The 13,495-nt window shown below is 37.6% G+C and overlaps 1 protein-coding gene across 1 annotated transcript in view; it reads left to right on the top strand.

The window, feature by feature from the left end:
* The window catches only part of cfap47 (cilia and flagella associated protein 47), a 433,070-nt gene that overhangs the window by 66,973 nt on the left and 352,602 nt on the right, over positions 1-13,495 (top strand). The window contains exons 14-18 of the mRNA XM_033032292.1: positions 156-372; positions 5,034-5,278; positions 8,375-8,505; positions 10,580-10,702; positions 12,874-13,005. Of these exons, the coding sequence (XP_032888183.1) occupies positions 156-372; positions 5,034-5,278; positions 8,375-8,505; positions 10,580-10,702; positions 12,874-13,005 (848 nt within the window). The remainder of the gene's footprint in view (positions 1-155; positions 373-5,033; positions 5,279-8,374; positions 8,506-10,579; positions 10,703-12,873; positions 13,006-13,495) is intronic.

The raw sequence follows: 13,495 nt of genomic DNA, 5'->3' as shown, positions 1-13,495 counted from the left end.
GTTAGAAGTGCATTTTCATCTTGGAAGATTTATTACATACCCAAGGGCCACATAACCTCTTCCCCAGCATGATTACCGTTCATTAGAGATAATTGTATTTCTCAAAAGTATTTTTCAATCGTTTTTGCTAAAATTATACTTTTTTTATTAACCAGGCCCATCCACCGTTGACTATGGCAAAGTGTGTGTACATTCAACATCAACCCAGAAATTGAATATTGTAAACAACTTAGCTACACACATTTTAATTGAAGTGGATACTGTTTGTGTAGAGCTGCGAGAATCCAGTCCATTATCGCAGGTTGTCCCACCCATGTCTACGGCTTACCTACCACTGGTGTTCGGAAGTATAATCAAGGGACCTTTTCAGAAGTAAGTATAAAATATTTTTTTTACAATGAGAAAGTAGTTTGGGGAGAAAGTAAGTAAAAAAAGTTAGCAATATTGCTTTTACAGGAAGATTGTCATTATATGACATGCTCATTGGTCAGCTGTACTGAAATGCACAGAGCAGCTGAATATAGAGAACAGTATTAAGTATAATCCCAAGAGATTTTATAAGCACATAAAGGGAAAAAGGGTAACCAGAGAGAGAGTGGGACCCATCAGGAATCAAAGCAGTCAACTCTATGTGGAGCCACAGGAGATGGGCATGGTCCTCAATGAGTGTTTCTCCTCTGTTTTTACCATGAAGAAAGACAGGAGGATGGGGGATCTTGAGGTAGTCAGTTACTGGAGGTGTCTTGAGAGCTGTCAGTATTATGGTCGCAGAGGTAATGAAGGTCCTGAAGATCCACAAATCTCATGGGCCTGATCAGATATATCCAAGGACACTGGGATGCTAGCGAGGAAATTCTAGATACCCTCACAGAGATTTATGAGTTAAATACAGGCGAGGTGGCGAAAGACTTGAGGGAGGAAAATGTTATGCCTCTATTCAAGAAGGGCTGCAGGGAAAGGGCTGGGAACTACAGGCCAGTGAATTTCACGTCTGTGGTCGTAATGTTACTGGAGAGTAATCTGAGGGATAGGATGTACATGCACTTAGATGGACAAGGGCTGATTAGGGATAGTCAACATGGTTTTGTGTCTACATGCTTACTTTCAGTGACTGATGTGCAAGCACACCCAGGTCTCGTTGCACCTCCCCTTTTCCTAATCTGACACCATTCAGATAATAATCTGCCTTCCTGTTCTTGCCTCCAAAGTGGATAACCTCACCTTTATCCACATTAAGGTGCATCTGCCATGCATCTGCCCACTCACCCAACCTATCCAAGTCACCTTGCAGCCTCATAGCATCCACCTCGCAGCTCACACTGCCAACAAACTTTGTTTCATCTGCAAACTTGGAGATGTTACATTTAATTTCCTCGTCTAAATCGTTTATGTATATTGTAAATAACTGGGGTCCCAGCACCGAGCCTTGCAGCACCACGCTAATCACTGCCTGCCATTCTGAAAAGGACCCGTTAATTCCTACTCTTTGCTTCCTGTCTGCCAACCAGTTCTCTATCCATGTCAATATCCTACCCCCAATACCATGTGCTCTAATTTTGCACACTAATCTCTTGTGTTGGACCTTGTCAAAGGCTTTTTGATAGTCCAGTTACACCACATTCACTTTCTTTCCCTTATCCATTCTACTTATTACATCCTCAAATAATTGCAGAAGATTTGTCAAGCATTTCATAAACCCTTTCATAAATCCATGCTGATTTTGACTGATCCTGTCACACTTTCGAAATGTGCTGCTATTACATCTTTAATAATCGACGCTAGCATCTTCCCGACTACCAATGTAAGGCTAACTGGTCTAGAATTCCCCGTTTTCTCTCTCCCTCCTTTCTTAAAAAGTTGCGTTACATTAGCTACCCTCCAGTCCACAGGGACTGATCCAGAGCCGAGAGAACATTGGAAAATGATCACCAATGCATCCATAGGAGGTAGACAAAAATGCTGGAGAAACTCAGCGGGTGAGGCTGCGACTAGTTCCCAGAATGCGGGAACTCCTCACGACCATGAAGGCGACTCCCGGCAACCACCCGCGAACGTGTGGCGACCGCATAGTCTCCTGCAATCGCCTAAAAGGTCGCCTAAGTGGGACAGGCCCATTAGTCTTACACTTCTTTTTCCCTCTGAAATTTTGCTCTTTGATGGACTTTCTCTCTCTTATTTACGGCATTTCTTTCTCTGCTTTGCTCTCTGCCCCAGCTGCCTTTTTCCTTCCTGCTACCCTTTCAGTTTCCTCTCATTCTACCCCTCACCACCCTCTCTGATTTTTCACCATTTTTTTCAGTTTTGAATAGCTCTGTACTCTTCATTTCTTTTGTGCCTTCCCAATATTTCCTACTTTCTTTCCTTCTGGGTTTACTCTATTCCCTGACTTTTCCTCTCTGACTACTGGACCATTGTCCACATTTACTTATTTCTTCCCTGTTTCCTTCCTGGTCTTTCACTGTATCTCTTTTTCTTTCTTCTTTTCTATCATTGTCACTCTTCATTCTCTTTTAACTATTTTCACTCTCTGGTGCTTCCATTATTTTATTTCTCTTCATTCTTTTCTTATACACCCGTCCTTCGTGCTTTTTTTTCTGCTTATCTCTTTTTTAATTCTGTTTCGGTTCCCTTTGTTAGGGACCATATTGGAGTTACTATCTGTGGAACAGCTTGAAACAGCTGAAAAAAGAAGGAACTGCAGATTCTGGTTTAAACCGAAGATAGACACAAAATGCTGGCGTATCTCAGCGGGACAAGCAGCATCTCTGGAAGAAGAAATTCAAGAAGGGTCATGACCTGAAACGTCACCCATTCCTTCTCTCCAGAGATGCTGGATGTCGCGCTAGGTTACTCCAGCATTTTGTGTCTACTGGAAAAAGAAGGGACATGTGTAAAATAAAAAGCTGCCGAATTATGCTTTCTTGACTATCCCATGTGCTGGTTCTTGTGCTAGTAAAAGTGATTGTAAAGCACAAACTTATGAATGAGAGTGTTAGTTAACACAAGCAACAGTATGTACTGGAAACAAGAAAGCCTACATCAATATATTTTTTGATAATACAAATAAAGTTTAATGTTTCTTTAACTATTTTCTTCTTAAAATTTATCTGACTGTCACATTGCATAAAATTTAACAACCTTGTTATTTTAGAACAGCAGCAAGTATATTTTATGTGAATATTTTGTGAACTCATTTGGTAGTGGTTATGTAGTGTAGTTTCAGAAATTTTGAAATAGAAAATCTTACAGTATGATTTAAAAGGCTCCTGTCACTCGCTTAAATGATCATTCTTCATGAAGAAGCTGAATGGATTTCAGTAGATGATTCTGATGAAGTCCTTGCTTAACTGCACAATTTCTGTTCTGTGAGTTAACTGAATAAGAATCATCAGTGGAAACCGTGTGCAACAAACCTATTTTTATCAATCTGCCATGTTAAGAATAACCATAATTGTAATATTGTTTCCAGATGAAAATATCGTGTGCGTCTTTCTTCCACATTAGATACTTACTAATTGAAAGATTGATAAAGCCTTTAAAATGATATTTTAAATTTCCTATTGTAACAACCAGTATTCAATTATTCAGGTCTGAAGAAGGGATTCGACTTAAAATGTCATCTATCCATGTTCTCCAGAAATGCAACTCGACCCACTGAGTTTTTTTTTTTTTTTAATTTCAAAATATACTTTATTCAATTGGTAAATATATACAATTTCTGAACCATTCAAACAAAATTCATCCGACATTTTCGGAGACTATACAAACTTTTTCCAGTACAATTTTTTTACATTTGTCAAATTTCACCAAACAGTCCCCCACCAGTGCCACTCTGTGGCCCCTGTTCAAGTAATAAATATATACAATGTGTACACAGTGCGAAAATTTCCATCTGACATTTCAAGTACTCGACCCACTGAGTTACTCCAGCACTTTATTAATCAGCATCTGCAGTTCCTTGTTTCTACCAATTTCTGATGTTCGATCAACAAAGCTTAAGTACCATTTGAGAAATCCAAGGAAAATTCAACAGTAAAAATCATTCAGCCTTCCATCTCTTTTGTGATCATATATCAATTCATCCCTTAGTCTCCCCAACCAAATCATGCTCTTTTTATAATTAAAAAATTATCACCCTGGAAACTCATTTACAAATTTCTCCTGTATGGTGGAGAGTTTTATGGTGGTTTGACTCGTATTGTACACAGTACACTCTCACTGTGGCTTAATTATTGTTTTAAATAGTTCTCAGTGACATTGGCTCTTAAGTTCTATCCTTCACCTGGTAAAGGCAAGTATCAAAATTGCCTTCTTAACCATCTTATATACCCATCCTGTTACCTCAAAGATTTGTGGGCATCCAAAGAAAATCCCTATGTTCCAATGCATACTTAGTACAATGCCATTTTAAATGTATTCACTTTCTTCATCTGTATTCAGATGCATTGCCGCATGCTTTTCTGGATTGAATTTGTGGTCAACTAACCAGTCCATTGTCAATTGCCTACAATCCACTATCGCTATCGTCATCATCAACTACATTCAGTTTTAGTAATCATCTGTAAATTCTTAATCATGCTCTCCATGTACACAGAGAAATCAATGCTACATTCAATAAAAACTAGGGGATGCTGTTGACCCCAGTGGGACCTCAACAGTTATAACCTCCAGTTTTTGGTGCCATCCTGGAATCTTGAAGTTGCTTTGGACAATTTAAATGTGCTTTGAATTATTCATAATTGCATGCAGATTTGGAGCAGAAATTAATATGATTTAACTGAGAGTTTCTTTACAGGATAATCATGAATCTTTTTGTTGCCTTTTTCTTCTCTTTCATGATAATATTTGCTGAATTTTAATTTCCACCATATATTCATAAAATAGAAGCCAGTGTAGTTTGGGGATGTTTAAAAAGTCATGCAATGGACAGATGAGATCATATATTTCCAAGATTTTGAACCTAAAAATAACAACATAACATTTTTTAATTTTTGTACTATTGAAACTTCAGTCAGTTTTCTTTTATTTTGCAGATCAATTACCTACAGAATAAATAACGTCCATTCTGGTCGTATATTAGTAATGGCAAGTGTGGTTAGCGTTGAACTTGAGCTGTCAACCAATGAGCTGGTTTTATCCCCAAACTATGGGCTCCTGCATGAATCGGGCATGAGGACAACAGTGCGGCTCTATAACAGGAGAAACTACTCGGCTCAATTCAGCTGGATTCCAGTACTTACAGAAGATGGAATGGCTTTCTTCATCCGACCTGATGGAGGTAGCTAATGTAAAAAATGAACTGAGTTTGGTCAGGATAAAGGCACTTTAGAGGGTAAATCAATCGGACAGGTTTTGTAAACTTCTTTGAGAATAACATTGACAAAGGTCCCTGGAATGTGTTTTTGGGAACTACGGGCGTTTAAAAAAAAAGGAATAAAAGGGAAAATGTTTGCCAAATGTAGATCGAGCCAATATTTATTATGTCCTATAATGAGGAAACTTTTGAAGTGGTACATGTATTATAAAAATCTGTAATTTTGAAAGGGAATCCCATCTTCTTTATAAATTTCCCTCTAACCATTCATAGCTCCAGGAAAATTATTTCAGATCAGTGACGGTCTATGCAAGGAGTGAATTTGATTTGCTGACTGGCATTTCTTTTCATTGGTAGATATTAATAAAATCAGTGTACTTGAATATTGTTTTGTACATTCTGAGAAGTTTTGTGAAACAAACTAACTTAATTGAAAAAGACATCTGAGTGTTAAATTTGATAGCTTTTGAAATTTAATTGCTGCCTAATCAATATAACTTTGGCAATATGCCAACTTTGTGCTGCCTGCTGTTTACAGTGTAGCATCCAATTAATGTCTACTGCACTATGGGGGATGGATTCTTCAGCAAAAGAGTATGGTGAATCGCTACTGATAGTTAAAAATTGCCTGGATACCTTTAACCTATCTTGCACTTCATAAAGAGGAAGTGCCTTCTGGATGGGGATAAACTGAAGCTCACCTGGGAATTTGTGAAAAATTGTGCAATGTGAGTGGACCATTCAGCCACATACCCAAAAGTCATTAGAAACAGATAGCCTGGGATGCCAATGATGAGAATCAAATACAGAAGAACTAGATACACTTCTGCAAGATGTTTAATGACTTCACATAAACAATCAATATCAGTGAATGCATCTCCAAATCTCACACCGTGTCAAATGCAGTGGAAGCTTCAGATACTGCTCAATTTAATAGTTGCACATAATTTACTAAATAACAACTTATGTTAGTTAGAGCTTCTATTCTATCATACACTCCTCCATAATCCCATGCACTCAGCTGTTCAAGTCTGACAGTCATTGAAAAGTAGAGCACAGAAATTGGGCCTTCAGTCTACCACATCCATGCTGACCTTTTTGCTCATTTACACAAATCCCATTTGCCTGCACTAGTTGTGTGTAATTCTGTGCCTTGTCTATTTATGTGACTGTCGAGATGTTTCTTTAAACAAAATGTGACTTCATTACATTCCCTAACAGTAAATTCCAAATGTCAAGCACTCTCTGTGTAAAAAAAAGGCACATTTAATTTTTATGAACATTGCAAACCATTCAATCAAATATACTTTTCTTAGGCAGGCCCTGGAGATCAAGGATGACTTGTTCAATTCAGCTGGATTCCATTGGGAGTTGAGATTACTGATGAGGGCAGACCAATAGATTTTATAAAATAGGGTTGACAGAGGGCACTCGGACAGATAGCCGGGGACATTCAGAAGGCGGTCCTCTTCTATCATTTATGAGGGCAACTGTGTGCTTTTGACACACAAGGATATGAGGATCTCATTGCTCTTTCACTTTGTGTCGTTTTAGCCATGGATTTAGCATCTATTGCACATTTTCAGAAAGTAGATTTTGAGAAACTCCTCATATCTTTCTCTCTGTTCATCTTGCAATTCCAGTGACCATTCATAATAAAGTGTCTACTGCTGCTGGAGATCATATCCCCAACAAAGTTGATTAGCAGTAATTAGGGTCAATGTGGGTGTTTGGTGTTTTAGAGAATGCTCATATGGTATTGCATAACCTGCTTGTCCAGTTGGAGGATTTTGTGGTTCCAGCCGTAGTTCGTCCAAATCTCAGAAGCTCAAAGGATGGTATTGAAAACAGTTTTTTCTGGGTCATAGGTTTTGTATCTTGGGTGTAGATGGTATCTCGGGGGACATTCTAAATCGTGACACAGATGACTTTCATTCATACATCTGCAATCTCATCTTCTGCATGCGGGAAGAGGAGGATATGACGGGTTATCTGACATACTATAACTGTGAATATCTTCACAGTTATAAGAAAGGACAAGAAACAAATCTGATGACCTCATCTGCAGAGGAATGTTCCTCATGTCTCCCAAAGAGAAAGTGTGTAGGGTCCTCCTCAGCCACCTAATTCCAATGGTTGAATTTGGACTGAAAGACTGGTATGGAGATTGCAAGGATAAAGTGGTGATGGGAAGGAGCCAGAGCTAGCTGGCAAAGGGTGCAGGCAGAAGAAACCGCAGATGCTGGTTTACAAAAAAAAGACAAAAGGTGCTAGAGTAACACAGCGGGTCAGGCATCATCGCTGGAGAACATAGATAGGTGACGTTTCGAGCCAGGAAGAAGAGTCCCAATCTGAATCATCACCTATCTATGCTTTCAAACAAAGGTCGATGAGAATGTGGGTAGAATAAAAATGGGATTATTGTAGGATTCGTGTAATTGGGTGGTTGACAGTTGGCATGGGCCTGATGAGCTGAAGGGTCAGGCCAGTTTCATGCTATATCTCTCTTATGATTCCAAACTGTAGTCTTTATCATCAGAACAGAGGAGGCTAAACGGTGATGTGATAGAGACTTTCAAAATTATGAATAGTTTTAATGATGTAAATGGGGAGAAACATTTCCTGTGGGGAGAAGAGCAGTTGTAGAAGATACAGATTGACGTTGGCAAACAGAAGAATTAGGGGTGACATGAGAATATTATTTTTTTAGCAGCAAGATATTTTAAATGTGTTCATTAAAGAATAGTGAAAGCAGATTCAGTAGCAGCTTTCAAAAAGTAAGCGAATAAATACTTGTAGGAAAAAAGGTTTCAGTGCTATGTGGGAGAACAGAAGAAAGAAGAGTATTCTTATTGCTGGAACTCTTTCAGGAGAGTCAGCACTGGTGGAATGGGTTGAATCATCTAATTTTCAGCAATTTCATTCTATAAATCCTGTAATCAGTCATTGATACATTACAAGGGGGAAAAAAGTCACCTCATTTCAAAGGTAACGTTTATTCCCCATTTATATAATTGACCTAAGCATTAAGATACTGATTTTGTACTTTTTTTAATGCAGGTGTTGTTGATGCATTTAATGATTTGGAATGTGAAGTTGTCTGGCATGCATCATTTTTCTCCCCTGTGAAAGGTGATTTTGATCTTATTGTGCATGAGGGGAACAAGATCAGATTGAAGTGTGCTGTCGAGGTACAACATTTTATTTTTTTGTGCAGATCACTTTTAAGTTATTTTGTATGAATGGAATTCAAATGTATACATTGTTATCATTATTTACCATTGAATGTAAATTGCCTTCTCTTTGTAATAAAAGGATGCTTTATCTGCTTTATGCTAGGTCTTATTCTGATGTGGGAGGTGATTCTACAGTTGCACCTGCCCCATTTATCCTTTGCTATTTAACATGTATATGTATGAAAGTATGGGATGCTTTTGATGTCAGGTGCCAATTCATTTGATCTTTAGCTTGGCTTCTAGACTTGAGGCTGAATGCAGAGTTGTAGAGTGATTGTACTGAGCTGTGTCGCCAGATATACTTCATGTTTGACCTCTCAGCCTTGTGTCTGTCATGGCTGGCAAATATATCATTTATTCACCACACTGGATGGTTTAAGTATAAGTCGTCTGTTTTAATTTGTTAATTTTAGTTTTTTTAAATTTAAATATATTTGGCATCTTTTAAATGTTTCTGATTACCTACACTCTGCAAAGTTCACTGCCTCACACTGTTGTCCCGAACACGCATACAATGAACACACTGGAACCTCTGGTTGGAGCATTCAAAAGTGTCTCCATTTCTGACTGAACAGCTGACACAAATCTACAGCATGTGGATTGTTTAGTGAATGATACTTTAGCTATCATATGCCAAATTGCACTCGTTCTTAAACTACACATCTTAGGTTCCTAATAGGTGCAATTTGCCATGTTTTAAGGGGGCATCCCTAATCTGAATGATCAGATGGGTGATATTAGGGAGAATGAACTGCTGGATGATTCATCACCTAAATGTGAATTTTGCATGGACAACATAAGCATATTTTTTGTACCGGCACCAGCTTCATATTGATGAAGTTGAAGCTGCTGAAATTAGTAACCTTGCTGCATGATCTGGGGAAGTTGTGATTGTCACTCGTGTACTCGCAATCATTATAACAAGCCTGAGTGTCTGCTTAATCTGCTTCTTATCACTATAGTAAGAATGGACATAATTACCTTATCTTGCAAGCAAATCATCTGCTCTGCTCATTTTTATAAGATATTTCAGTATGGATCTCCATTTCTGACTAAATAGCTACAGGTAGATTTATGGCAGGTAGATTGCTTTGGCAGGTAGATTGCTTTGTCAATGACATTTAGCATTCATATGCCAGGTTGCATTAATGCTATTGTTCTTGAACTGCACAGACAGAAAGATCCAAATAGGAGACAAATATGCTGTGTACAATCTTGCCAGATAGTCAATGATAAAACATGGCCATACTTGATAACCGATTTGTTCCAACAGGTTGCAAGCTTCTGTCCAACCTAACTCAGGATTTGTTAAAGGGATTATCAATTATTTCTAGTGTTGTTTGGATACTGGTGCATTGCTGCAGCATATTGAGAGACAACAATTATTGGCCAGCACCAACATTTATTCATGGATACTTCACTCACTATTTTTGGATCAGTGTTTCATGGGCTTTTCATATTATATGGAGAATAGGCAGGGGGATCTGATACGAGAAAAAAGGTGGAGAAGGGCCTGGATCAGGAGGCCTAATTCACTCAGAATATTCTGAGAGCACTTGGCATATTTCCCCAATATCGAGGAACATTACCTTAAAAGGTGGCATTTCATGACAGAAAAGATCAGAGAGAATGGCTACATGTTGTAGGCATGGCATGTGCCACAAGGAGGTTCAGGGCCACTCTACATTGCAGATAATTTATGTAACTTCCAATTGTGTATTGGCCATTGGACATTATTGCACATGTCCTGTGCCCTCCATGTGTCAGTGCAATGAAATATGCAGTGCACCCAGATATTAAACCCAATTTTATTTAACTTCCTCCACTGTTAATTGTGTTTAAATAATGCACAAAAAAAATATGGCCACATTTGCCAGCCATTATATTTTCTGATTTGAAGTTCAAAGTCCAGTGTTGAACTTTTCAATAACTCTGCAGACACCTGTTATATCTGTCAGAATTGTTGCATATTTTAGGTCTTACCATTGTTAACCTCCAAAACCACTTTATATGTTTATTTAATTTACAGCTTGGTCACATTAATGTTCACTTTGTTGAGAATCGTGTGCTTTTTAATTCTGCCGCTTTGAACATAAGTGTCACAAAGATAGCTGTTATCAAAAACCAGGGGCAAAACCATGCGTACTTTAAGGTATGTCATTAACTTACGTTTCAGTTGGGTCTATTACTATATTTAGTTATTTAATTTTTTAAAATATTGCTGGAAGTGTATAAAAACTAAAAATAAATTGACATGTAGTTTAAGAAAAATGTTGAACTATATCAGTTTTTCTTACATTGGTCATATATAGTACGCATATTCTTTTGGGTGGGGTGTTTTGGGGAGAGGGAATGGATGAAAGGCCAACGTCATCTGCATTATTTGAAAAGTGATATTTTCCACAAATTATTTTCAGTTTAATATCATGAAACTTCTTAAAGTCCTTCACACCAAGAATAGTCGAAGATGTACATGAGAGGAAGCATTCCAATGAAAACCATATTTTGATGAGATTTTTCAAGTGGTGAGAGAGATGTGGAAGTGGAGAGGTATAGAAATAAAATGTGGAAAGAAGGCCCAAAATGGAATCACTGCCAACAGCGAGAAGTGTGGGAGAGGGTATTGTGTTGTAGGGAGTTGTAACATAAGGAGGTTAGTGGAAATAGGAATGTGGAGTAGAGACTGGCATTACTCTTGCAATCTATTCTTTGTAGAATAAACACTTTAGCGATAATTACACTATAAATTTGAAGGTACTGGCAGATGCGAAATAAAGAATTCCTCGCAAAACAATTAAATTCCTAATATGGGAGTTATAATATGACATTTAAATATGCGTACCATAAAATTAGAAACTGACTTGCACTATATAAAATGTGAGAATTAACCACATTAGAAAGTATAATTTATGTTCTAATGTATCTTTAGGCAACAAAAAAGCTATATTATTTGCAGTGCAGTTGAATGTCTAAAATGTCTAATAATTGTTAAAAAATTACCTTTTCTAAGGGTTACTTATGTAGAAGCTGTGAGATAGAAATGAGGAAAGCAAAATTTGAAAGTTGTAAAATTTGGTTATGCAGGAACATGTTTCCTTGTATTAATTATTAGCTGTGCGCCTCGTGGGTAACATTCTTGACTGAGTTAAAAAGTTGTGGATTTAAGTCACATTTCAATAGTTGAGCACATAAATCTTGTTTGAAGCTTAGATGTACTACTGAATGAGTGCTGCAAGTACCATTTATTGGAGTGGATGTAAAAGATGTGATATGGGAAGAGGAAGGGAATTATTCCTGGTGTCCTGGGTGCAAATATATCCCTCAGTCGGGATTATATTAGAAACACGGTATCTGGTCATTATCATATTGCTGTCTGTCAGAGCTAATTATGTGAAAATTGGCTGTTGTGTCTTCTATATAAGATACTTAATTGTCTGTAAAAACAATTGTGAATTCCTGAGCATAGATCATAGAGCTTGTTGTAAAACCTGCTATTGAAATGCAAGCCTTTCATAGCACAGGAACAGTCAGGTTAACCCAAATACTCCCTTCAGTGTTGATTCTGCAAATATGTATTTTTCCCGTTTTGTTTTATCTAATCCTATGTTTTTTTTTTCTTTTTGCCTCGCGTTCTTCTTGTTCATTGCCTCAAATACTCTGTTCGAAATTCTATCGAATTCCCAAGAATTTATCCTGATTTCCTGAACGCATTTATGAATGACCTATTTCATAATTATGATCTCAGGTTTGGCTTTCTCACAAGTAGATGTATCTTCTCAAGGACAACACTCTCAAATTCCTTCATGTATTGAAATGCCTTTCTTAAATCTCACTGCAGCCTCCAGAGAAGCCCAAGCTTGTTCAAAGTTTTGATGGGTACAACTTCTCAGTTTTCATCCTTGTAATATTTTTGCATTTTTTTCATAGGCTCTTTTATCTTCTTTAAAATATGGAGACATGCTGATAGTTGCACATGCTCACTGGCAGTGACTGGGGAGGGATTATTTTTGGTATCTCGTTATCCTTTTATTGTTGTTGTCTTGTTATATGTTGGCATAAGTTGTTTTTTATTTATTCTTTTCGTTCACTCTGTCTGTAACAAATGGACAACTTTGCACTTTGTTATGTCCTGAAAACGAAATAAAAAAGATTTTGATTAAAAAAAAATATGGAGACTAGATTGCGCACTCTAATCAAGGCTACACATGTTCAATGTAACCACTCAGTTTTTTAATTCTGTTCATTGAGAAAGTAACCCAGTATTAATTTGTATTTTTAAGAATAAAGCAATAATTCTTTTAATGCAACTCTTTCTCCTAATAGGTCAGCAATGAGAATTGTGTGCCTGGTATGACGGTAATTCCTACTCATGGAGTAATACCTGTTGGAGGTTTTACATGTTTAAATATTTTCTTCCACCCAACTACAATTTTCAAATTTGATACCAGACTAAAGGTAAATTGAAATACATGCACATCTATTTTAGTAGTATTAAGAGCCTGTCCCATTTAGGAGACGTCCACCGCGACCTCTGGCGATCTTAAGCGACTTTTTTAAAAATCAAGGTCGCGGTGACCTACGACTATGTGTATGACCTCCTACGACTATGTTGAAGACCTCCCTTGACTATGAAGAAGACCTCCTTCGACCTCCTTCGACTATGTTGAAGATTGTCTTCGACCATGTATGTTTTACTCGAGGATGGTCTCTGGCAAATTGTTCCGTGAATGGGCATGACCCCCTTCCACCTCAGAGGACAACACTGAAAACCAACAGCGACCAATGACGAGTGTCTACAGGTCAAATGATCACCTGATAAAATGATGTCATGTCTGCATTTTTCTCACTAATAAATGCCTCCAATGTTTAAAAAAAATAAATCATTCTGAACCATGCAAGCAAGGAAGGAACTAGTTTGGAGGATGATAGTAAAAATACAACTACT

This window comes from Amblyraja radiata, chromosome 14 (assembly GCF_010909765.2).
Source record: "Amblyraja radiata isolate CabotCenter1 chromosome 14, sAmbRad1.1.pri, whole genome shotgun sequence".
In the NCBI taxonomy this organism is placed as follows: Eukaryota; Metazoa; Chordata; class Chondrichthyes; order Rajiformes; family Rajidae; genus Amblyraja; species Amblyraja radiata.
This window is presented reverse-complemented; position numbering and strand designations above follow the sequence as displayed.